Source organism: Oryza brachyantha, chromosome 8 (genome assembly GCF_000231095.2).
Source record: "Oryza brachyantha chromosome 8, ObraRS2, whole genome shotgun sequence".
Taxonomy (NCBI): domain Eukaryota; kingdom Viridiplantae; phylum Streptophyta; class Magnoliopsida; order Poales; family Poaceae; genus Oryza; species Oryza brachyantha.
The window spans coordinates 17321502-17347979 of NC_023170.2; the positions used below are offsets into that span (position 1 = coordinate 17321502).

At 41.0% G+C, this 26478-nt stretch overlaps 3 protein-coding genes across 3 annotated transcripts; 1 reads left to right on the forward strand and 2 right to left on the reverse strand.

Annotated features, from left to right (window-relative positions):
• Window positions 1-7: 7 nt before the first annotated feature.
• On the reverse strand, window positions 8-12556 carry LOC102709104 (probable protein NAP1). The gene is made up of 24 exons (XM_006659588.3): window positions 12403-12556; window positions 11378-11764; window positions 11226-11300; window positions 10098-10178; window positions 9932-10012; window positions 9744-9826; window positions 9225-9309; window positions 8392-8517; window positions 8154-8261; window positions 7942-7986; window positions 7715-7857; window positions 7074-7206; window positions 6627-6731; window positions 6467-6545; window positions 5889-6082; window positions 5288-5433; window positions 4783-4864; window positions 4572-4682; window positions 3936-4061; window positions 3749-3864; window positions 3569-3665; window positions 2198-3195; window positions 1390-1599; window positions 8-802 (listed from the first exon to the last, which is right to left on the reverse strand). Exons 2-24 carry the CDS (start codon window positions 11744-11746, stop codon window positions 322-324), a joined length of 4074 nt encoding a protein of 1357 aa, XP_006659651.1. The 5' UTR covers window positions 11747-11764; window positions 12403-12556; the 3' UTR covers window positions 8-321.
• Window positions 12557-18535: 5979 nt separating this feature from the next.
• On the reverse strand, window positions 18536-20091 carry LOC102709392 (transcription factor PCF2). The gene has a single exon (XM_006659589.3). The coding sequence runs from the start codon at window positions 19996-19998 to the stop codon at window positions 18883-18885; it is 1116 nt and encodes a 371-aa protein (XP_006659652.2). The 5' UTR covers window positions 19999-20091; the 3' UTR covers window positions 18536-18882.
• A 2187-nt stretch (window positions 20092-22278) lies between these two features.
• On the forward strand, window positions 22279-26387 carry LOC102709671 (hydroxymethylglutaryl-CoA synthase-like). Its single transcript, XM_006659590.2, has 12 exons — window positions 22279-22534; window positions 23130-23236; window positions 23414-23546; window positions 23770-23913; window positions 24015-24173; window positions 24309-24382; window positions 24474-24549; window positions 24667-24722; window positions 24895-24982; window positions 25064-25204; window positions 25285-25434; window positions 25950-26387. The coding sequence occupies exons 1-12, from the start codon at window positions 22466-22468 to the stop codon at window positions 26154-26156; spliced, it is 1404 nt and encodes a 467-aa protein (XP_006659653.1). The 5' UTR covers window positions 22279-22465; the 3' UTR covers window positions 26157-26387.
• Window positions 26388-26478: the final 91 nt, after the last annotated feature.

The window sequence follows — 26478 nt, forward strand, 5'->3', positions numbered from 1 at the left end:
GATACGTTTATGGTCGTTCGTTACATCTGGGTTAGGTGATTGTACAATCCATTTGCATTAACACACATACAGCTAGCACATTAATATTACACAAACTGCAAAGTTCTCTACCGAAATTCCAGCTTACAGGAGGGATTACTTACAAGTGCACTAGGTACGTAAATACAGCTACAATACATATTACTCTATCTTGATGTGAAGGAGCTAAATAACACATGCTCGGATGATCTACAAAGTCGAAAGGGGGCATTGGCAGGAGTCCACTCAAATACAAATTGCTAGATACTGATTGCCAGCAGATTAGTGTTGTTTATCGTAGTCTTATTTGTAAGAAAGGGGGCCAGATCTTGACACAGCAAATCTCTGCAATGAGCCACCACCATGGCTTGCAGAGCTTGAACCCTCCACAAACTTCACTTTCCTGCTTCCAGTGTAATCTAGTGGCCCTGATCGCCTCATACTGCGCAGTTGCCTCTCTCCAGTTCTTCTATCCCCTTCATAGCTTTCGTCGTACTGGGACCCAGATGAACTATGGTATCCCAGGTCGAAAGTATGAGATCTGGGTGTTGTATCAGCTCGATTTGGCTTCATTGATGGTGATGCATGTGCCAGAGATATCAGAGGGGACTGCCTTGGTGATGGCTCCATTGGTTCTGAGGCCATCAGTGAAGCTCCATATAACTGATGGTAGATTGAACGGAGAATGGTGTAAGGTATGTGAACTTCTAAGGTGCTCCTTGGGAGGTAGGGGGACATCTCACAGAGTTGATCGAGGAATATTAGCTTTGGAACAATGTGTGGCCTGTAAGAAAATTGCAACCAACACGGACCACAAAACCATTAGCACACCAAGATCCTTACTGATTTACCAAAGTATTTGAAATAAGATACTACATCCATCCCAAAATAAGTGATATCTCCTAGTTAAAATTTAAACTGAAAGAGAGCACTTGTTTTGGGACAGAGGGAACAGTGAATAATTTCCTGGCCACGTATCCATTTGGTTTTTGTTATTGCTTAAATGGTTTTACTGGGACTTTTTTTCCACAAAAGTTATACTGAGAATTAGGCAAACAAGAAATGGCGATTAACGGATTAAGTGGATCACTGGCATGCTGGGGCAAATGGCAGCATATGCAGCACCAAACTTTAAGCAGTATCTGGTGTTACACCTAGTATCTGTGATTCTGTGCCACATCAGTAAACTGTCTAACATCGCAAAGCAACCTATCCATGCAAATAGACTGGGATCGAGTGCTGCTATGAAAAAACCTAGACAACCAAGATTATATGTGCACTACCTAATATGCAGGAACATAAGCACAAGAATGCATATACCTTTTACATAGGAATGACTTAGAAACAAATTGGACAAACATAGTACTGTACCTGCTAGTGTCATTCCACGAATCCAGGACTAACCCTGCAGACAATTTGACATAGAGTTGCATAGCAGATTTAATATTTGCTTCAGCTGAGACATGGCTCAGTAATTCAGACTCTTGAAGCTCATCCATATGCCCATTTGAAAGAGAACTTCTCCGACGTTCCCTTTCCATCCTAGTGTACTCACTTCCTCCAACCACAGCACTTACACACCTGTGAAAACGCAAAGAGCAGTTACATGAAACCCATTATCCAATATTAGCCTTAACACCCTCTACTGTCATAACAATAGCCTGTGATATTGCAAATATAGATGCCAGGAGAAGCTTTAGGAACTTGGTTGTTCATAATATCTGTGCATAATAGCTGTGCCTTTAAGTTCGTTATTATCTCCTCCAAACTTATATTAACACTACCATGCACTACGTTCAATATCTGGACTCCTGAAATTGGCAAGGAGTTCTTCAAAAACACATTGATACATACTGCAAAATACTCGTTTTGCAATGAATTTCAAAAAACACAACATAAGTTCAAAATTTGAAAACTTATATATTTCTCATGGAAAAAATATATGACACTTAAGCAAACATCAAAGCATAGATAGCCAAACCACATGCACAAAAGATCTATCTGTTCATACTTAGAAGATCTCACAAACTATAGAGGTTGTGGTAGAATGGTAGACTCACCGCCCCCAATAATTTTTTCTCTTTTTGTTATATTAAGGAAACCATTAGGGTTTTTTATACTCCTATGAGACATCAGTGGAGAGAGGAGAGAGAGAAACAGATAGGTAGCAAATTCTCACCTTGCTAAGCAATGCAAATTGTTACCGAATCCACCTGTATTGACATCATAAACAGCAGTGCTCCAAACATTGGACACCATAAATGCAGCACAAAGATATGGAAGTAAGGTCCAAGAATTATCATTAGCAGAACCTAATTCTGTCAGAATAGAATGGACCCACTCGGCATCATGTTTGTCACCGACACCAACACTGCTAGCGACCCTTCTTAGTCTAATGATCTCATTTCCATCAGGTAGCTCATCTGGCAACTGCATAGCTAATCCCTTCAGCAGGGAATATATGAGAGGTACCTTCTCTTCAAGGACAGCCCCAACAGCTTCTACCAATAACCGTCGAAAAGTTATTGCCTGGCCTGCCTGGATACAGAAGTCAGCCAATGTTTCGATGTCAATTATCTGCTTTAGATTTGCATCTCTTTCAATCCTATCACCGGAGTTTACACTTCCAGCAAGGCCCTCTAAGGGATCACGGTTTGACCTAAGAGCTGAGTCGATGCAATTTAGTAGAGCAGATGTATGTTCCCTTAACAACTTATCCAACCTATCTATTCCATAACCACCAAATAGACGAACAAGTGCTTTGAGTTCTCTTTTATCTGTGAATGCTTCCGCTAAATATCCACCACCAATAGGCTGTGAGCTCCTAAAGCAATTCTGAGTTGCATCAAAAATAACTCCAGCGCGAGATGCATCCTTTACGAAATTCTCAATGTACCAATTAGATATTATGTCTATGGCAGATCCTCCTCCCTGTGTTTCTGCTGGTGTCTCAAATACTTGCAGGTTGGGAAATGGCCCAGTAAAACTCTCTGCAAGTAGCACTTCCCGTATACCTTCAGTAAGGTCCATACTGATATGCTGTTCTGCCAGATGGATGATGCTCAGGTGTCTTCTTAGAAGAGATTCTATGACTGATGGTCGCTGAAGGCAGTTATCAGTTCTAATCATGCTGTGAAATCTTCTCCTAAAATTACCTATGATGCAGTCCCTCATGTACTGTGAAAAATATAGTATCTAAGTAAGTCAAGCAAGAATATTTTCATACCCAGTTTCAGAAACAAACATGCACAAATCCAAAAAATAATACTACACAACCCATTAAGATGAAAACTTAACTGCTCTAGTTGGAAAAAATGGTCTAGTCGTCTTTCCAGAGAGCAACTTTCTATTTTCTTTTTGTTTGTGTACAAGAAAATAATAAATTTAGCAAGACACCATCTTAATAGTCACGAATCACTATCAATATTAGCATTGCCACAATACCTAATATATCCATTCACTGCTTATGATAAAATAAATGAAGTGCGTGGAATAACTCAAATAACGTCTTGACATAAAAGATAGGTGGTGGTCTTTGTTGTCACTCTACCTCTCGGAGAATAAAAACATGATTGAGAACACAAATAGGCTCCATGTCATTTAGAACAGAACATAGACTTGTCAACCTTTGCATGGCAGCTTCCAGCCTGTTTTTTTCATACATCCACAATTAGAGCAATGGAACCTCAATAGTCTTTAAGCAGTGCCAGGAAGTAGAAAATTGACTGACATCTTAACTGAAGAACTATTATCAGGATAGCTCTCATGCCCTGGTGCTAACAAGCCTGAAACAGTTTTCGCTCTTGTTGCATTATTCAATCGAATAGCTGCTTGCTCTGGCGAAAGCTGAAAGATTTGAAAGTGAGGGCATTAACTATATAAACGATAGAACAGCTATGAGTTTAGAAATTATGTACCTGCATCTCTAGTGAACCAAATCCACCTTCCGAATCTAGAATATTTATCAAACCTTCCAATCCACCCATTATAGACTCGATAAGGGACTCAACATATGAGATGGAATCTCTACTAATCTTGTTAACCTACATGGTAAACAGAGAAGCATTCACTAATAAATATTTCAAATAAGGAATAGATACATCACACTAATATGGATGACTTGTGCTTGAAAAAAAAGAACTAAATATTATTGATGGGACTGTAAAAGGTTGGTTTAATAGGTTTTTCCCGGTCAGATGACAGAACTAGATGCATGCAGGTTTTTCAGTTGCAAGAGAACATATGCGTGTAATAAAGGTCTAAGACTAATGGGTTTACACGGGTAGAGAAAACTGTTTTCTACAGCCTGATTATTGAGCTTCATGATGGTCCAGAGTTTTCCATGCTGCAAAGGTGTAGGCAGCTCTGTTTCTTTTGAATCAACTATCGAAGCATTGGAGGCCTATCAGGTTGAGTAAAGACCAATATTGAATTAATGATGCGTCACCTTATCCTATTCACAAAGCTAACCATTTTGCAAAAGCATGTCTTCAGGATGCTGTGTACATCAAAACAATGCTCGAACTTTAAGACAAGTGAGTTCAAAGATGCACCTCTTCAGGAATAATTGAAGAAGCACATTCTGGAAAACAGCAAGCTGCTCCAAGCCATGCACAGCAATGTTGGGGACGGCCTTCTGGACCAAACATTGTGTTTCTGAAGACCTGCAAATTTCAAGTATAATTGAGCGTGTTAACACCAAGAAAACGCTAGTATTAGATAAAAAGGAAATGAAACTATGAGAATGAGATAAATTGGAGTCACCGTTGTAAGATGCTGATGATAAAAGTAAAGTGTTTTAAGGCTTCCATGTTTGGAAAGCTGACCCTCAAGTTCATCCACACATCTGGGATAAAAGAACAGTGAGGATACATGATTCAAGAGTTCATTAAAAAAGGCACATGATTCTGGGAAAAACATAGATCACAAATTCTATGTTTGGTTAGAGCTAACAGAAAATCATGATATTAAAGCTGAGTGAACATTTTCATAGGTACTCCCTGAAATCCAATTTAAGTCTAATAGTAGCAAATGCTCACCAGAAATGCAGAAAAGGACAACACATATGACAAAAATCTATGTTCTAGAATCTACCATACTTATCTGATGCTATCAAACTATCACCATGACAGAAGTATTTGTTTAAAAAAAAATAGCATCTCTGTACAGTTCCATTAATTATCATGGTTATTACTGCATTCATAAGCTAGGAAAAAATGTTGTATCTGTTTCATGATATTGAACTAATCAATTGGAAACAATTTCCCACCTAGACCAATTGTAAGCAGCATTGCCTTCTGAGACCAGACCCTCCTTCCCAGTAGACACAGTAGCCTTCTCCAAATGTCTAATATTTACGGATGATCGTGAAGATGTGACAATCATCAATATGGATAGCCAGTGCTTCCGCAAATCCTGCACCATCAGAATATGTGTTTATCAATCCCTAAAATTAAATTGTATCGAAGAATTAACATATGTATATACACAGTTAATCAATATACTTGGTTGCTTCATTGCTATACTTAGTTGCTTCATTGTTATATGTTAATTGCATATGTGCAAATTGCAACGACCAGTATATAATCGTAATTGATTTCATCAGGAATTTACTTTACAAGGAAAAAATGATGTGTTCATGAGAAAAAGACCCTCAATCACAAGTGTGCAAATAAATAAGAGGCACCAATAACAAAAAAAAATGATAAAGATCATCTGAGACTGAATTAGCACTACTAGAAAATCATGTGCAGGTGTTTTCTGTATCTATGTTGCATGCCCATCAATGATATGAGTTGAGTATTATTATGGCTAACTCATCTTCTAAACCTGGTGTTTCTTTTTGTAAATGACAATAGGGGAACTCTTACAGTTAAGTCACAAGTAATAGCAGGGACATTTTCCCCCTGAGGTTTCGGAATGTTTTCCAGGCAATGGAGGACTTGCTGGAACAGGCCCTTCAGGGTGGCATCTAAGTCAAGAGCAACCATGCCTGGAGTACCAAGCAAGAACCGTATTCTTCTAGCACAAGATGACAAGTATGATAATGCATAACCTTTTATTGCTGCAAAAATAACATAGCAAATAATGAGTTAGGCATCATTGTTTCCTATCAACAAGTTATGGCATATATTCTCATTCTCAAAATGTAAATGAGTGTCAGCAGAAGAAAAAATAAGCAAACTCCTTGATAGTGTATATGAATTTAGCTGAACTTCCTGAACTGTGCAGTGAAATAATTTAATTTTTATGCTAGACTATAGTAATTTAGATTATTTAAAATAACATATGAAATATGTTGATATTCAGCACAGAAGATGCAAAAACATAGGTCCATCTGACATTGCATTACTAATGTATTAGGCTCAATGCATGAACAAGGCAATGCTTAGACAATGCACTAGAAAATGAAAATAAAACCCGAATAAGGCAACAGGTCAGGAAGAACCTGCTGTATATTTGCGAACCAGGCAACAAAGTTTGCCCATTCCATCTAATAGGAATCCAATAGTTGGGTCTGCTGCATCCTAATATTAATCATGACCAAGTCAGAATGGAAGGAAACATGGATTGAAGATATTCAAGGGAAAATGAGCTAATTTACTAACAATGTCAAAAGTTCTCCCTCGACTAGATTTTGATGATGCGATCCCCACATGCTGGAAGTACCAAACCACCTCGCATTGAGCCAAAGCAAGAGCAGAAAATACCATCTGCAAGAAGTTATAAATGTTATCTATGCCATGCAATTTTGTAATCACAATGTATTGGGCAGACAGTTGGGCTGCATTTGGCTAACATTTTATGTATCCCCTTTATCAATAACTATTACTTATAAGTCCCATCATCCCCCGGAAAAGTTTCTTTTTTTTCTTCTTGGAGCCATTACGATATATAGATGTTAATATCAGAAAGGACAACTGAGGTAGCATAAAACTAGCATCAAAATGTTAAGGCCATAAATATGGTAGGTACTAGAATGGCATTGTGGGGATGTTTGTGGCAATACCAAAAAAAAGGGTAATAATACAAAAATGTGAAATATTGTAGCAGACCTGAATATTAGGAGCTAGAAGACTAGGTTGATCTGTGAAAAACAAAACCATCCTTCCAATTTCCTGTTTCAGAAGAATTCTCCTTTCATGATGTAAAGCATCAGCTGACACCAATGCTTGTTCATGTACTTCCCTGCAGGAGGAATAATATGCATGAAGGAGGGAACAATTTTTTGAGAATAATTGAACAATTCCCATTTTGAAGTAAGGTCGTAACAAACAATAAAACATAATTTGCCTCTTTGCAAAGCAGATCAGTAGTCCCCCCAAAAATGGAATATACCAGAAGCTTTTGATAAATTATTCAAATAAACAACAAGTTTCTCAATTTTTACTGAAAAGGCCAAGGTCCCTTTTCACATGAGCTATTTTAGGTTAGGGCTCCCATCATTTCGCAGTTGCAACCGCTTATAAGCCAAAATTTGAATTTTAAAACTTAATTTTGGGCTTGATTTTGTGGTTTTTTCATCATGGTTTGTTTTACAACTTTTGCTTTTGAGTCATTATGGATATGTATATAAAAGCTTTACCTTCAAATTATTTTTCGTTAGCAAAAACGTGTTTTCGCTTTTTCTTCTAAAAATCGAAACGATTGGAGCTTAGATATCAAAGTAGGGGAGAAGAGGTTGTGAGGGACATACATTAACATTTTCTCAACCTGCTTTGCAACATTGTATTCCAGATCAGCTTCCTTTTGCTTAGTACGTCCAGATTTAGCCATTCTCTTTGATTCTAAAACTTTTGGAAGGACATAGAGCTGATAGTTCTCGTGAAGTAAGATGTACTGCATAAAAAACCAAGGCTAAATTAGTATGAAAAACAAAACAAAAAAAACACTATGGACACCACATGAGATTTTAATCTTTACCTCATCTCTGAACAGGGAGAGTACTAAATTTTCTTTCAGAACAACCTGAAAAGGCACTAACAACAAGTAAAATACAGGGCACTAACTGACAGACATAGCTATCTGAGAAAACAAGAGGATATATGTGCCGGTGTATGGGTCTGTATAAGGAATAGTTCACCTGATTGAATACATTTCAGGAAACAAATACCAAAGGGGAAGCACATACATACCATCGCAACATCTATACTGGTCACTCGAAGTAGTTCATCCGGACAAACAAGATATCCAAGAAGAACCCATTCACGATATGATGTTACATTAGCCAGGTCTTGGGCCCTCTGAGAAGAAACAGAAAATGGATAATACTCTAAATGTTAATACCTCTCAATATTATATGGTATCGGTACAACAATGAAATTTCTATGATGATAATTCACCACTAGTTAGTGAAATAATCAAATAGCTAACCATAGGATGAGCAGAGTTTGTAAGGATGTCCGGATAACGTGGATGAAATGGGCTAAGGAACCCTTCATTTCTTAACTTTTTTGTATCAGTTGAAAGAAAGATAATTGGACCAACAGCCTCCAGGACCTGAGTAACAAAATATTACGGTCAAAGCACATAAGATAGAGTTATGAAATTGAAGTCATAGCTAACATGAATGGATCATACAAAGAACCTAAGCAAAACAGATCATACATCAAAAAATTCCTTATTTGCTAACATGAATTGATCATACATAGAAACTAAGCAAAACAGGTCATATATCAAAAAATTCCTTATTTGCTATACAATTGACTCCTGCAGCAATATTCTCATTATTCCATATAGACTTTTAAGTAACCAACAGATGAAACTCAATAAAGTATTGGATACCAGATTTGAATACATAAGATGTGTTTTAATTATGCATCTTTTATTGAAACGATGCAAGTTTGTAAAACTGTATGCACTATCTATAAAAGGACACATTTTCTGTGGCACTCTGAAAATTACAAGTGGTCTAAGAATCCATTTGCATGTGCTGGTATTAGCAGTATGAATCATCCATGAACCCCACAGCAAAGTGTAGCTTGATAAGACTAGTTGACACTGGTACCACAGATATATTCCAGACTAGTGACACTCTTAAGCATCAATAATGCAATCTCTTTTGTCATAGTTGTAGGATAGTTGCATTGAGTGATGAGAGCAAGCAGACTCGCATAATCTCAATTCACAAACTTAGGGTTAACACTTTGTTATAGTTGAGGAAGTTTTAAATCCCAGTTAGTGCTTCTGAAGGAGATGGGCATCACCTCTCCAATACGTGGGCTCACAAAATTTAGATCTTCGTGCAACCCCTTGACTGGTGGATCATATAAGTCCACAAATTGAACCAATCTGTGTATGGTAAAACACAAAAGTTAGTGGAGAAACAAGTGACAAAAAAATTCCATAAAGGAATCTAAAGGTAAGTGTGATAATTTGTGAGGTCATTGGTCTTCGCAACAGATACACAGGGATGCAGTTGAAAAGCAGGCGCATAGGTAATTATTGCAATTAATAATTAAAAACCTAATATTTTAAAAACATGCATACCTTATAATAAATGAGATATTTGAATTCTCATAGTTATAAATAAGTAATGGAAGTGTCGAAAATGAAAAGTCACTAAGTCAGACAGTCAGTATGATCTGGCCTACAAATTTTAACTATGTTTTTGCTGCCTAGTTGCTTTCTTTTTTCTCAGGGAAACCAATAATCATCAATACATACATTAGTACCTGTGTTACTCAGATGCTTTTTTTTCTATAACAACACCCTTACAGTCTTACCTATGATAAAATTCACAATCACGGCCACCCTTTAGCATGATGTGCAAGAGGTTGTAAACTTGAAGGATCATCTTTCTAGGTATCTGTAAATTAGAAATTCAGGGTGGATAATGTGTTAGTACAAAAGATTATCAAAACCAGGTAATTGAGTAGAGTATTTTAAAGTATGAGACAAAAGAAATGATTACCTTGTCAGAGAAAAGACTAACTCGCACAAAAGAGCAAAAAAGATCCATGAAGGCATGAAGAATTAAAGAGTTCTGATGTGGCTGTGAAAAAAAAAAGTACAAATGCCATTATTTACAGATAGAAAAAAATTTAGCGGTTATGTCACCCAAGGCTGAGTTTCCATACCAGTAATGTTATGACTGTGCTGCTCAGGTCTAAAATAAGCCGCAGAGCTTGCTCACGGAATTCCAGCAAATCAAGAAGCAACTGATGAGATGAAATTTTAAAGAAAATTAATCAAATGTGAAAATAAAGAAGCATAACTTTTAAAGGTAAAATGTATTGGATTGAATTATTGTACAAAGGCTAGTTGCTTCCGGACATAATATACTCAAGTAGAATAGTTAATAGAATACACTCAAATGTAGTTTTGTAGAGTATGTCATTCCAGTTATGGTAGCAAATTACACTATTTTGATAGTGTTATATACGAATCACCAACAAAATTTATTTATTTTTATTCTGGTTCACAGGCCAGCTGATTGATGATCAAGTAGATTTAGGGCAACATAGTTATACACTTAGCACCCAAAATAAAACATGCTATAGCCAGGAGATGTGGACAAGCCATTGATGCTGGTGCAACAAAGTCGAGTCAGTCGAATCAGGCATGGCAGCAAGCAAAGATGGCTGAGGTATACTATTTGGCTAGGAGCCTAGGAGATGCGTTTCCTAGTCCCCATGTAACTATTTATAGTTAGTTAGTTAGTTAGTTACTATTTCCTAGTTTCTTTCCAGATGAGTTTGGTTCCTACTTCTAGGTATCATTGTTTTCCTAATGCAGAGGTACCTTAATCTATAAAGGCAGCCTACCATTGTATTAGGAGTTCAAGCAAGTTAAGGGCTCACCAACCTATCCACCAATCAGAGCATTGTTATGCATGGGCTTAGGTCCATGTGCATGCCCAGGACCAATTTTGCCTCTGTGCCTTCTATTTTCTACTTTTCCCAAACCCTAAACAGAGTAACTAGAGTTGGTATCATTCCTGGTCAAAATATGCTTTAAAGTGTTTCACATGAACGCACAAATGTGAAGTATGGGGGTGCTCGATTACAGATATGCAGAAAACAGTATAAAAAATTAGGTCAATGTAATGCCATTTTTAACAATTCAGAGCACCCTTGGGTTATGTACAAAGCAAAATTTCTCCAGCAGATTGCAAAACATAATCAATTAGACAATAGAATGAACTTGTTTCCCTTGTGTAGGTTACAATTAATTGAAAAGCTTGTTAATTGGTAGTTGGCACGTACCATGATCCATTGCTCAAGATTTTGCATGTAACCTTCTGCGTTTTCATTCAAAGCATCAAGAGCAAACTTATCTACCTGCAAAGCAGAGTTACCACAAGGTTCGATGCATTCAGGAGGAAAAAAGTCATGTGCACGGTTCAATAAATTCTTACCTTTTCAAGCTGCAGCTTGTTAGGATGTTCAGGAAATTTCTTTGATAGTGTAATGCAAATTTTTGGGAAATTTGGCATAACACCAGCTTTCCAAAATGCTTCTGAAAATGTGTGCATATTTGGATCAGGATAGTCCAAGATGCTATTCAGCCTATACATTTTGGCCAACAATCCTTCAGCGACCTTTGACAGTTGGACGACTGGCTCCATCTGAAGATGTTTCTGTCCACTTGCAGAACCTTGAGGACCATCAACACCCATAGTCCTCCAACTTACTGATGCTGAGGGGGGTGACTCTTCAGTGCTTAGGTACTTCGACCAGCGGGACATGCTGTCAGCTTCCTTGGATTTGAACGAAACATGGGCCATGTTTTGAGTACAGAACAACTGCATGGACAATTCAACCAGTGAGAGTGAGGAATTAATATAATCACATCCACATTACCGAAAGGCCAAATTGAAAGAAACATTGGAGTAAACTGATCAAAAATATCCAGTAATGAAACGAGAACCATCAAACTCCAGGAGGGCAGAGCAGAAGCACCGGTAAGCGGAAGGCATCTAGATTGCGTGGAATTTGTCATTTCATACCTCAAAACGTTCACTATAGCAACATTTGTAGGCGCGATCTACTCTGACACAGCCACACAGGAGGAGGAAGATGGGGCGCTTAATCCACTAAAATCTCCCGAAATTGACGCTAGTTACCAAATTCGTCTCATACGACAACTCGGAGGCTTAGCTTAACAACGAATTTAACCAAATCGACGGCGGCGCCAGTGTAGTAGCCTCCCCAAATCGACGATGCCGCCTCCCCAAATCGCCGCCGCCAACCGTTGCTGCAGGTACGTTGCCACTACTTCCTAGGTCTCCTACTCGGCCGAGGCGAGCACCGGGCCCGCATCTCCGGCAACGCCGTCACCGGCAAGCCCGATCGAGCGACGCTCCAGGTCGTCACCAACCAACCAACCAACCGCCCCCGAAACCCACGAGGTAGAGCAGCGAGTGGGTAAAACCGAGCTCACCTAGGGGGACGCCGCGCGTGCAGGTAGCAGCAGGGGGGGCGTAGCCTTCAGCGGCGGCGAGATCTCGCTGCCATTGCGGAGGAGGGAGGGAGCTCGCTCTCTCGCGCGGAGGTGGAGCAGTGGTGGTGGTAGTACCAGCCGAGCCAGCTGCGGAGGAGAGTACTACTTTTTCGGTGGACGTGGGTTTTGGATTCGTCTTTACTCCTACGCATGACTCCGTTGGGCCCACGTCCCGGACGGTTTGGTGGGCGCGCAGTGGCCGGTGGGCCAAGGCCTGGCTTGGCTCGGCTTGGCACGGTTTTTGTGGCCGCCGGGCTGGGCTTGGTGGGCCAACGCCGCAAGCTGCTGGATTCGTGGGCTATCTGTCTCTTGTGTCTCACGTGGGCTCTGGTATCATTCTTTTGTTTTTAGAAAGGTATTGTTTACTGGTATGTACGTTCAACCCGATATATATGCAGCCTTAAATTAATAATTTATCCTCTTAAATAACTCGATTTAAAATTTTCTAAACTTGAAATTAAAACGTTAGGTTCACTACAACCTCTAGATTAGGTGCCCTTCAACTCAGGACGTGGACTCTGGTACATGGTGAGGTAATTCCGTTGAGATTAGATTATATAATCTGGTGCATGGTTCTTGTTGTCTCTTAAGTTGTTTTTTTACACATAAACGATATATTCCTAACAGTAAAACAACAAAATATGGTGATCATACTGTAGTAGTTTTAAATTTGGATGCTCGTAAATAATTTTGCTTATACGTGTATGTTTTAATATGAATTTAGAGTGGTCAAATGTTTGTTGTTGATTTATCATCTTAATCTTTTCGCTTATGATTATATTTATAAGATAATATTTAAATGTTCAACTTTAAATTTAGAGTTGTTTTTAAGGTTTTTTATCATAGGTTATTTTTTAGACTTGGCTTTTAGACGGATAAGAACACATATAAAAGTTTTATTTATAAAAATATTGTTCGTCGGTAATATGTACGTTGATTTTTTTTTCCAAAAAAGACGAAAGATCATCCACGTCTCTCATGGTGTTCTCTCATGAAGATGTTTCAGATGACGTGTTCGTGGAGACGTGGATACGTATGTATGTGCATAATTTCAAGCAATCGAAAAGGTAAAACATATGTAATGAATAAAGTATTGTTTTTCTCTTTAAAAATATACCTAGGCGAAGAAAATGAAGTGATGGACAGTTCCTAAATTTAATTTCTTATTAGGTTGATTAGTACTCTACACGTTTGTTTTATGCTTAAAAAATGCACGTACGTTTGTTTTGAACACGCCACTTCTGCTCGTACTACACTGCTGCCAAAGGCATAGGAGAGAGTTGACATACGTGAGAGCGAAACTTGAAATCGAGTAGAGACTTGCAGCCTAATCTTTTTAGGGGCTCTTGGTTTCACGGGAATTTTAGAAATTTTAGAGAAAATAGTTTAATTTCTCCAGTTTTTTCTTTAAAAATTATTTGAAACAAAAAGTCCTGAGTTGTTTTGAGTAATACATGTATATATAACCCTGTAGGAAAAGCTATAAAATAATCTGTTATGAGAAAGCTCTAAATAACTTCAAATTTATAAGCATAGTCTGCCGTTGACCGGAACAACGATTGGATACGTGCAGAGTACTGCAGTATGCTGTACTACTATATCCGATGAAACTGGAAGGAATTGGCACAGTGATTGGTACAGTACATGCACTGTCAGTGATGACGGGACGGGCAAGTGCATGGGTTTTATCACACGTGCTCGCGCTGTGGTTTCTGCTCGCCCGTCTAGTTCTGGCCTATTTTTTTTTTTCAAAAATCTTACATCAAATCTTTAACATCTAAATAAAACATTAAACATAGATAAATTAAAAAACTAATTACACAGTTAAGGAAAAATCTTGGGACAAATTTTTTGAGCATAATTAGAAAGTCATTAGTCATAAGTGCTACAGTAACCAACATATGCTAATGACGGATTAATTAGGCTAAAAAAATTGACTCGCGGTTTCCAGCAGGAATCTAAAATTTGCTTTGTAATTAAACTACGTTTAATACTTCAAATATGTATCCAAAAACTTGATGTGATAGCTTTGTAAAAAAATTTTGCAAACTAAACACCACCTAAGGCCTTGTTTAGTTCCCAAAAAAATTTTCTAAAAACATCATATCGAATTTTTAGACACCTAAATAAAGTATTAAATATAGATGAACCAAAAAACTAATTACACAGCTATAAAAGAAATCTTGAGACGAATCTTTTGAGCCTAATTAGCCCATGATTAGCCATAAGTGCTACAGTAACCAACATGTGCTAATGACGGATTAATTAGACTCAAAATATTCGTCTCGTGGTTTATAGTTTAGCTGTGAAATTCGTTCTTTCGTTCATATCCGAAAATCTCTTCTATTATTCGGTCAAACATTTCGACGTGACACTTCTGCAAAAATTGTTGTGCTAACATTTAAATTTTTAATCTTAATTTAGAGTTTATTTTGAGGTTTTTCATCGGATTTTATTTTTCAACGTTTACTTTTAGATCGCTCAGAATATGTATATATACATTTTATTTATAAATTATTTTTCGTTTAGAAATATGCTATTTGACTTTTTTTTCTATAAAAAGCCAACAATCACCCTTAAGGCTTGTTCGGTTAGTTGGAAATTAATCCCCAAGAGAAATATATCCTGAGGAAGATTGGGTGAACCCCTCCCATGTCAGTCAATCCCTGTGTGGGGTTTTAATCCCTAACTTTCCTATAATCGCTTCCATAAAACATTCGTTCGTTTTGACAGAGATTTACAGAAAACAACATGTTGTGATTTTACACATTATCTCACAAGATGACGGGATTTTTTTCACACCACCGATGAAGAGGATTAATTCTCCGGCCAAGACAATAGAAAAATTCCGGAATAGGCCGGGCTAGAACCCCGACTGGCTTAACCGAACAACACTTTTTTTGGGCCAGGATTTATTCCGCGGGGGAGAAATTCATAGGGTTTGTGGCCCAATCATGCTCAATCCCGCTCCAAGCAAACAATGCCTAACCAAGAATAAAAATGGTTTGTTTTTTAATTTATATGAATAGTAAAAAATATACATATCTATAATTACAATCACCTCCATGATTCGGTTTTCTCCTTTTGGCTACCCCATCCGGCTAGAGCATGTGTGATTCAGCAGATTAAGACATCTAACCCAAGACTGTGAAATTGTGCATCGTGCCGATGGAACACACATGTAAAATTTTGCGAAAACATTACGTCAAGTTTTTGAACACATTTAAAGTATTAAACATAGTTTAATTATAAAACAAATTTCAGATTTCGGCTGTAAACCGCGGGACGAATCTTTTGATGGTTACTGTAGCACTTATGTCTAATCATACACTAAGTATCTTAAAAAATTCGTCTCGCGATTTCTTACATAACTGTGCAATTAGTTTTTTGATTCATCTATGTTTAATGATTTATTTAGATATCCAAAAATTCAATACGATGTTTTTGAGAAACTTTTTAGCAACTAAACAAGTCCTCACTGTATGCTGGTGTACTTGTAGCACTGTACAGACGAGGCGAATCATTGCAGAGTCGTTATCGGATTATTGGAATTGATCGGTGTCTGATGATTACAAAGGCGCACTTCTCACAGCTATGGTGAAATTAAACCACGCATGTGTAACTGTATATAGATGATGCTAGTATCGCACATCAATATATGCAAGATGCGTCCATTACAGCACGGATTTAAGCGCCGTACGCGAAAAACCCACACGCGTTTTTCAAGCTCAGCTCTTTCACTAGTTTCTGTCTTTTGAAAAAACATATAGGTTGTAATCTTATTTTTTCTGAAGTAGGTACTTAGATCGATCGAGATTCCTCATCTACAAATCGACCCCGTGCACGTTTCTTCCGTGATAAGAAAACCATAATTAGCTAGCGTCATATATATACGTATACGTATGTAGTAGCACCACGCACAACACAATTCACAAAATATATAAAAAAAGTTCATTTTACTCGATTATCATCAGATTATTTCTCGGTTTGTATGTACACATTACCAAACTGTTAAATGATATGTTTTTAAAAAGTTTTAATAAAAAGGTTTATCATATCCTATTTCTAAAGCAGACTTTTAACATTGTAGTAGTTAATTTTATCGTTCCTACTGTTACATAGCTTTAAAAAATTAGATAATATCTTATCTTTTATCATCGAAAGATCACAACCATATACACTACTTGACGCCGCCATATAAAAGCTTACATGATGAGCAAGCACAACTATAGATCTTGCTGCTGCTCGCTCTGTCTCTCCTCTCTACGATGAGCCGGGACGGATCCAGCAGTGAGGCCCCAACCCCTCCATGTGGGACTTTTATAGAAAATAAGGGATTTGGAGGGGGAGATGTGGCTTAAGAAAGAAAAGGTTAGAGCATCCCCAATAGCTATTTTATCTTATCATCTATCAAAAAAATATAGGATGGAGGGTAAAATAGTGTTCTAACAGAATATCTATTCCATCCTCTATTTTTAGATATCCTCTATATCAGGAGAGAACATCTAAATATATATATTCTCTCTCCATCATCTAAAACTCAAATGTCCCCCACTTTAGCCACTATAAAACATAAAATAAATACATGATAGTTACATGCATCAATTAAATATAATAGACTAGAATATAGATGCTATAATATAGATGATCTGTTGGAGCACACAAATACATAGAGAATAAATCTGTTTTAGATGACCAATATAGATGTTAGAATGCTCTTAACCATCCTCCTCACCGTTTACATGGATGACGACTTGACGAGCGCATGATGACCAACAAGGCAAACCAGGCAGCAGTCAGCCATGGCGTACGTGCCTACGTAGGCAGCAGAGAGATCGAGCGGCCGGCGCCATGATTAAACGAGCCAAATTAAAAGAGCATCCCATCCGGCGGCCGGCCGGCGGTGGCAGTGTGCTCCGATGCTGCTTTTGCGCAAAGCACCACGAACCTCGATCGATCGTCCTCACGGCGCACGGCACACAACATCACCCACCCAGGGAGAACGCATATAGCCTTTTTAGTTTTCTTTTAGCCTCCTTCCTATAGGAAAGTGCAAGAGAAAGACGGACACTTTCTGCGCTCGCTCCTCTTTACGCTCGTAGCAGCACAGTAATATATCCTGGAATAACTTTATCTTCATGTAGAAATACAAAGATAGAAAGATTATATTACCCACCACTTTATCAATTAACAATATACTTGTACCGTATGATAAATTTTTAGTTGACGACATGTATATAAAAAAATTTATTCATAAATTATTTTTCGTTTGCATATATAACTCTTCCATAAAAAATTGAAATGATGGCCAGCTTATTCATCCTCTTACTCTTGACTGACAGCACAGTCCTAGACAAGTAACGGCATCGCAGGAAAAATGTACTTGGTGTTAACCGATCCAGTTGGAGATACATTTGCACCGGTAAATCCGATCTCCTTTCTTCCCCCGATGAGTACTTCCTGTGGTTGGCCAGTAAAAGTGGACGGTAATGCTGTAGTTAACTTGCAACGGGCAGAGCGGTAATAATTAACTAATTAAGCGGGTAATGACAGTAGCTGTCTGTATCACTCACTGTCTTTGATCCGGTAATCCGAGTCGGGGGATCCCGCGTGCGAGCTGCGGATATTCGCGGGGTCCATGTTCACCGCCACCCACGCCACGGGCCCACATGACCAGGTCCCCACCCACCCATAGGGGGAAAGAGAGAGACGATGCGAACGGGGCCCACCGTCCCCACCACCCGCGTCCCAACACGTGTCGACGCGGTGCCCACGCACTTGGACCCCACCTACCGCCCCCACCACGCGTAAGGGCCCCGCCCCATCAGTCACGTGACGGCTCGCGCCGCACGGTCCGCGAGGGCGCCCTTTGACCCACCACCACCACCACTTTGCCTCCGGCCCCCACACCCGAACCACCACCACCACCGGTTCGGCCCCACCGCCGGCCGTGTGCGTTAAAAGCGCCCATGGCCCCACCGCACGCACGTGCCGGCCGCTCTCCATCCCCTCGCCTCCCCCTCCCAGAAACCCAAATCAGAGCGAACAAGCACATCACACGCACTGTCACGGCGGTAACAAAAACATGATGATTAGACTTAAAACTTGTGTCAATTTGTCAACATCTTCTTCTCGTGGTTGGGTTAACTTCATCTGCGCCTGCTCATTTGCATGCTAAATCTTGTGCACTAACACTAACACAACAGTGAGCTTAGTAGTAGTACCAGCGCTACACAACACGCGGGAGTAATTACTAGTTCATGATGACGATGACGAGGAGGAGGAGGGAATAATTGTGCGAAAAAGAAACGGAGCAAAAGAGAGGGAAAAAGGATTGAATTGGAGGGAAAAGGATCCTAAGCTTTGTGAGAGGGTTTGGACTTTTTGGCGTCCAGTGCGAGTGGGCTCTGTGACTCTGTGTTACTCTTCCGGGCTGGAGTCGGAGACGGGCTCGTCGTCGTCGTCGTCTTCGTCCTCCTCGGGGTGGTCCACGCCGCTGCCTTCCTTCCGCCCGCGCCGCTGCTGCTCGTGCGAGTCGGCGCCGGAGAACTGCACGTGAACCGGGTGCTCGCCAGAGTTGCTGTGCTGGACGATGGTTGTTGACACCGGGTGCTGCGGTTGCTGTTGTTGCTGGAAGTCGGCGATGTTAATCGCCGTCGGGAACTGCGCGCCGGCGAAGTTGACGAGCTGGGGAGCGGATTGTATGGCCCAGAACTGCGTCGGCTGGTTACCCGCGCCCGCGGCTCCTGCAGGCTGCGGGACCATCCATACGGCCGTGGCTTGAGGGATCATGCGGTTGCCGCCGGCGACCGCGGGGCTGCCAGTGGCCGGGACGGCGAAGACAGGCACGAGGCCTTGGGGAGCGCCGGCGGCGGTGATTGGAGCGAGGCCGCTCTGAACTGAAATCGCCGCGCCAGCGCTACCCTGGAGGAGAGGGTCACCGATGACCGGGTAGTAGGCCGCGGGCGCCGCCGTTGCCAGTGGAGACGCACCAGCGACCGCGCGCGTGGGCTGCAGCTTGCGGCGTCGCTTGGCCGAGGACTCCTCACCGTCGACCACAGCGGAGGACGCCGGGCCAGAGGACGACGACGACTGCGTCGGGATGCGGAGCACGCCATCGACGGTGGTCGCGATCGCCGGCACGGTTCCCGTGCCGGTGGCCGCGATGATGGCCGGCTCCGACTGCTGCAGCAACCACCGAATGGTCTCGCCGTCGGACTTGTGCCCTAGCTCCCGCGTGAGCTGGAAGATCCTTGCCGCGCACGCCGCCGGCATGCGGATCCGCCTCCCGCGGCCCTCCACCTTGGTGTGCCGGTCGCGGTTCCTCGGCGGCGGCTTGCGTACCACGGCCATCCCGCCGAAGAACTCCACCGGTTCGGGCTTGGGCACGAGCCAGCTGTTCATGGGGATGGCGCCCACCGCCATAGCCGCCGCCGCCCCACCACCACCTCCTCCCCCGACCGCGCCCACCTGCGCGTGTGGCCGCGTGCCCTCCTCCTCCCCCTCCTCCGCCTTGTCCTGCGCCTGCGCCTCCATCGTCGAGATTGGATTGGTTGGGTTCGGGAGGAGGAAGAGGAGACGGGAAAGCTCGGGCTTGTTTCCGCCTCGCCTCTCCTCTCGCGTGTTCACTTGCCCTGCGCGTGCGAAGGAATGGGTGAGTTGGATTTATCAAGTGGTCTCACTTGGCGGTGGGGTCCGCCGCGCGATCGATGTGGCCCGGGGCCACCGCCCAACCGGGTCGTGGTGGGGACCCGGATGACCTGTACCGGGCCCCGCCGCATTAATCCTCGCGCCGGTGCGGATCCGACGGCCCAGGACGCGTTGTCGTTTCCCTAACCCACCCCCACCTCTTCCTGACCGGTGGGACCCCCTCACCCACATACGAGTGGTCAAATTTGCGACGCAATTAATGAGTAATTAAGCCCGTATTACGAGTGACCATTAGCGTAGTTAAGCATCCGTGCGTGACTCGTGACTTCCCATCTGCTGCTGCTGCTGCTGCTGCTACTCCCAGACCTTTGAAAAGATTTGGACCCGTAATAAATAAATAAATAAAAATTAGCGTTGATAGTAGTAGCAGTAACATGGGTAGTATAGATGACAGGTGGGGCCCGGTAAGCACGGTGGGGGCCGGTAGTGGTGGGGAGGGCCCACCGGCGGCAAGTAAGGAGGGACCACCACGGGAGGTGGACACGCGGCGACGGAGGAGTGGGGAGGGGTGTGGGACCCGTGGTTGGCCCAGCTGGATCCAACGCGAGATGTGGGGACCACCTACTCCTTACGGAGATCTGGGCCCGTGTCTCCAGAGATATCGTGCGGGATCCGCTGCGCAGTGGGGGATCGCTCTACGGTTTTGTGTTAAACTGCTCTGTAACTTTCGCTTGCTCCTTTTGCTTGAATTTTTTTTTGGTTAGTTCTTTTTTTGGGGGGAGAAATGTTTTTCTGTTAGAGCAAGTTAATAGTATAGCTTCAATTCATCTATAGTTAATCTAATAGTTAATTCATATAATAGTTAGCTACAAAACATCAATATATGGTCCTACATGTTATACATATATTTTGTCTTAGAGCGCACGTGCAGCTGGCTATAAATTAGTAGCTCGTCTCTTTTCTCTCTTTCCTCTTATCTCTTTAAAATATGCTTATAGTTGACTTATAGACTGCTATTATACTTGTTCTTAGCTGTTGCGCGAACCATATAAATGGGCCTAATGTCGAAAGCCTACGTGGCTCGTAACTGTCCAAGCCCAACAGGAATGGGCCGTTCGGCATGTCCTAAGGCCGTAGTTTGTGTAGATTTTGCTTGCTAAAAATTTAGCATAACATCATTCCTTTTATATTTGAACTTCAGTTTGACGTCATTCCTGCCAGCAATCAGTTAGCAGGCTATAAGCCAGCTATAAACAAATTTTAAAGAGATAAGAGAGGAAGCGAAGAAAAGTGGTCTACTAATTTGTAGCCAGCTGCACACGGGCTTTAAGACAAAAATATGTCTATGACATGTAAGACCATATATTGATATTTTGTAGGTAATTGACTATTAGAGTAATTAGAGTAATTATAGATGAATTGAAACGAGTAGTTGGCTATACTGTTGAACTTCCTTTTATTTGATGTCAACAGGAGCGGTAGAAACAAACCTCGAAACCAACAAAATAAAACACTGCCTAGTACTGTCGTCAGTCCTAACATGTGTGTCTCCGTTTTCCTAGATTTTTCCTAGATTGTAGGTGCACTCTTTCCATGCTAATAAATACTCCGTAGTATGTTTACTTTAAAAACATATATAAAAATTTATAACCGCACATTTTCAAAATTTTAATTTTATAATAGGAGTGGTTAATTCTATTATTTATACTACTAATTAGTTACTACCCCCGTCCTATAATAAATTCACTTTTCAATTTCTGTGTTCAAAGTTTAATCATTCGTCTTATTTTAAATATTTATAGAAAAACTTAAAAAAATAGTCACGCGTAAAATATTATTTATATTTTACCGTCCGGTAACAATAAAAATATTAATTATAAAAAATTTTAAATAAGACGAAGAGTTAGATATCTAAAATTAAAAAATAAACTTAACCGGAGGGAGGCAGTAGTATAAAAAGCGTTCCCTATTTCACCAACAAAAGAGTATCAAACAATTATCAAGTTGCAATCTCAAAAAGGAAAAAAAATCTCAAGTTGTAAAAAATATTTTATTTCCCCCCGTCGTGGGCCAGCGGGGCATCGTGGCAAGCAGCCGTAGCTGAACGGGAGTCACAGACACAGCTCAGCCACGGGCCACAAAGACCGGTTCCACGACAAGGGGAGCTGAGGCCGCGAGCGAGATCCGTATATGAGATGTAAGATCAGAGGAGACGGCTCCTCATCCCACTCCCACGCGACGTGCTCCGCCGCCGTCGAGCTCCCCCTAGTACGCCACCTCGCTCCTCTCCTCTCCTCTCCGCTTCGCGCTTCACACCACCCAGCCGCCCGCGGGACAGCGGAGATCGCGCGCGATGGAGGACCGCAAGGACGTCGGGATCCTCGCCATCGACATCTACTTCCCTCCGACCTGCGTCCAGCAGGTGGCCGCTTCTCCCCCCTCGACTTTTTTTTTTGTTTTTGATTTTTTCGATTTGGTTGTGTTTTTTTTCTGTTCTCTCCTGCTGCGGTGTGATGCTGTCGATCCGAGGAGATCGTGGATGGATTGGTTGTTTTCGTCAAATTTCGGCAGTTTTGTTTCCGGGGGGAAATTGCCGGAAACTTGGTTTAGATGAGGGAGCTAAGATCGGCAGGAGTGAGGTGGTCGTAAGAATTTTGGGACCATGATTCGCAATGCTCTCGCTTCGTTAGATTTGTGGATCATTAGCGCGACCGTTGTTCTCCCCACAATGGGCAATAGGATGTGTGAAATCAGCTCAACTCCAGTACACCTGGTGCATCTATCAGTATTCAGTCATGTCAGATGTTGCATCGGCCTGGTATTCAGAGAATGTCATTTGATGTTTGCATTAGAGAGGGTTCTCGGATGGGTGTACTAAAGAATGCATGATAGTTCTATTAATAAATACTAATATGCTGTGTTGGTTCAATATTATTATTTGTTATAGCTGATTACTCTTAACACGACATTGTCAAAACTTAGAGTTGAATGTTCACGTGTTGAACAAATTGCTGCAGGAAGCTCTCGAAGCCCATGATGGAGCCAGCAAGGGTAAGTACACAATTGGTCTTGGGCAGGACTGCATGGCCTACTGCAGTGAGGTGGAAGATGTTATCTCTATGAGGTATATCCTTGTCAACTTACTTGAACAACTAAAATTCCTTTATTTTATTTGAATTGGGTTTCATACTGGATCGAACTCAGGAAGCAATAATTATGAGGACATATCACTATTTCTTTTTTCATGCAATTTTCTCTAGTTGGTACTGTATGTGAATGCTCAGAATGAATGCTGTTTCAGCTTGACGGTTGTTGCATCACTGCTGAAAAACTACAACATTGATGCCAAGTCAATTGGCCGCCTGGAAGTTGGTAGTGAGACAGTGATAGACAAAAGCAAATCTATCAAAACATGGTTGATGCAAATTTTCGAGGTTTGTTATTTTTTTTCACCTAACTTAAAATAGAACCCCACCTAACCCATACATTATTTTTCTCTCTGCCTTGAACCAGATATTCAATTACCATAGCAATTGATATATTTTTGTCTACTAGCAGAATCCTTGATAAATTGGAACTGCCTTTTCAGCTTATTTGTTTCATTAGCTCCATTTTGAGAGACCAATGATTCATTATTGTTATTTACCTCTAATGTAGGAGAGTGGCAATACTGACCTCGAAGGGGTCGACTCAAGTAATGCATGCTATGGTGGAACAGCTGCCCTATTGAATTGTGTAAATTGGGTGGAAAGTAAATCCTGGGATGGGCGCTACGGTCTTGTTGTTTGCACAGATAGTGCGGTCTGTTACCCAATATCACGTTCTAGTTGTTTATTAAGTTATATCTTCTGTCCTTGTGTAGCTCTCATTCACTGGCTCATTTATGCAACTATTATGATCAGGTTTATGCAGAAGGGCCAGCTCGTCCTACAGGTGGCGCTGCTGCTATTGCAATGCTCATTGGTCCAAATGCTCCTATTTCCTTTGAAAGTAAATATAGGGCTTCACACATGGCCCATGTTTACGATTTCTACAAGCCTGATCTTGCAAGTGAATATCCGGTTAGAATTCTATCCTTGCACGTGCTTCTTTTTGGGATGTCAATGGACACTTTTATCAATCCTACACTATGCTGTTGGTTATTCATTTTATAGTATTGTATCCTTACAACACTTCTGCATCTGGATGTACTGTAGGTTGTTGATGGAAAACTTTCTCAGACATGCTATCTGATGGCTCTCGATTCATGCTACAGAAAATATTGTACCAAGTGAGTCTATTGCCGTTATCCTCCCTGAATTATACTATGCTATCCTTCTCGAAGCAATAACAACATGCACTATGGTAACGGTTGAGATTAGGTATGAAAAGCTAGTGGGGGAACAATTCTCAATTTCTGATGCAGATTACTGTGTCTTCCATTCTCCATATAATAAGGTATGATGACTGAATACCTCTCCAAAGAGAGAGTATTTTGCAGTTTAGTTCTGCTTATCCTGTTCTTCATCTTGCAGAGAGTGCTAACCGTTTCTTTTGTATTATGTTTTATGACAGCTTGTACAAAAGAGTTTCGCCCGACTTTACTTCAATGATTTCATGCGCAATTGCAGGTCTGTAACATCCATGCTGTCTCTTTCTATCACTGCTTAAGATGTAGTCTTTTGATCCATGGGTCAAAAACTGTTCTGTGGCTCCTTTTTGGGTGATGCACATCCCTTCTTATTTGACATGGCTTGGCCCTCAGTTGATGTTTCTTGTTCCTTTTCTTTTCTTGAACATTAGCTCGGTTGATAATGATGCTAAAGAGAAGCTTCAGCCTTTTGCAAATTTGACTAGCGAGGAAAGCTACCAGAGTCGTGACTTGGAGAAGGTTCATTCTTATTTGTTGGACGATACTTCTTGAAGTGCCTTGATTGATGTAAACGTGAACTCAATTGTACCAAATTTTCAGGCCTCTCAGCAAGTTGCAAAGCATCTGTATGACATCAAAGTTCAACCATCAACTTTACTTCCAAAACAGATTGGTAATATGTACACTGCATCTCTATACGCTGCATTGGCATCTGTGATCTACAACAAGCATGACAGTCTGGTGAGCTTAATATATTTACTATTCATGGTATGCCTCATCATCCTTGATAATTCCTCGTAGCTAACTTGTTTCTTTTACAGGGTGGCCAGCGGATTCTCATGTTTTCTTATGGTAGTGGCTTGACATCCACCATGTTTTCGTTGAGACTACATGATGGTCAGCATCCCTTTAGCTTAAAGAGCATTGCTTCTGTTCTTGATGTGACGACAAAGCTTGAGTCAAGACATGCGGTATGGTCTTCCATTCTCAACACTAGCCATCTGCTAACGTAGACTTGCAGATTAAAACTATTATAGGACCATGCACTAAAGTATATTATGCTGTACATTTGTCGTATACATGTGGTATGATCCTACATGGTCTTGGAATTCATTTTGATTGTAGCCCCTTTTAGCATGTTGCTGTTTAGTGCTATAGCTTCCAGCTGATTGATGGCTGGAAATGGTCAAATGCAGTTATGAAAATATCTTGTATCACTAAACCTGCCACCAGGGAAAGAAAGGGCAGGGGCTGTCACTAATGGATTTGTTTACCTCAAGAAAATTGGGATTTTATTAGTTCTTCCAACCATTTTAAAATTGCCTTTGTCAAGGATAACTACGTATCACTAGTCAATTTATCCATCAAAAATGGGTGTTGCTTGCTAAGTTGCTGTTGCAAATGTTCCCCATAGTCATTTCTGAATAGTCCATTCCTCACGTAATTTCTCTACAGCAAACTGACTTGTTCCTTTACATGTTAACAGACCTCACCCGAGAAGTTCATCGAGTCATTGAAGCTGATGGAGCACCGCTATGGAGCAAAAGATTTTGATACAAGCAAAGACACCAGCTTGTTGCCGCTAGGAACATTCTATCTTACAAAAGTTGATTCTATGTACAGGAGGTTCTATGAGAAGAAAGCCGTCGAGGGAAAAATCAAGGGCTGCAACGGTATTGCAAACGGTCACTGATTGGGTGCCAACAATGCTGTGAGCTCACGCGCATTATTTAGCTAGTATCTGTTCAGTTTGACGTATCTATTCTTAGAATTCTCAGTCTAGCTATCTTCCAATAATCCATTGTTCCCAGCGTGTCCCTCAGCCTGTTTTTACATTGAGCTGGACAATAAAACCTTTGTGTAGTACTAGGTCCTACTAGTATCCTTGTTTTACCTAGCTTTAATTGTTTCATTGTTATTAGCTCTAGCTAATTCCCGCCTAATGCTGTGCTGTTCAATGTCTTGCAAAACTTTTGGTCGTCTGAGAATCCTATGATGCAGAGGCCGGATATGTA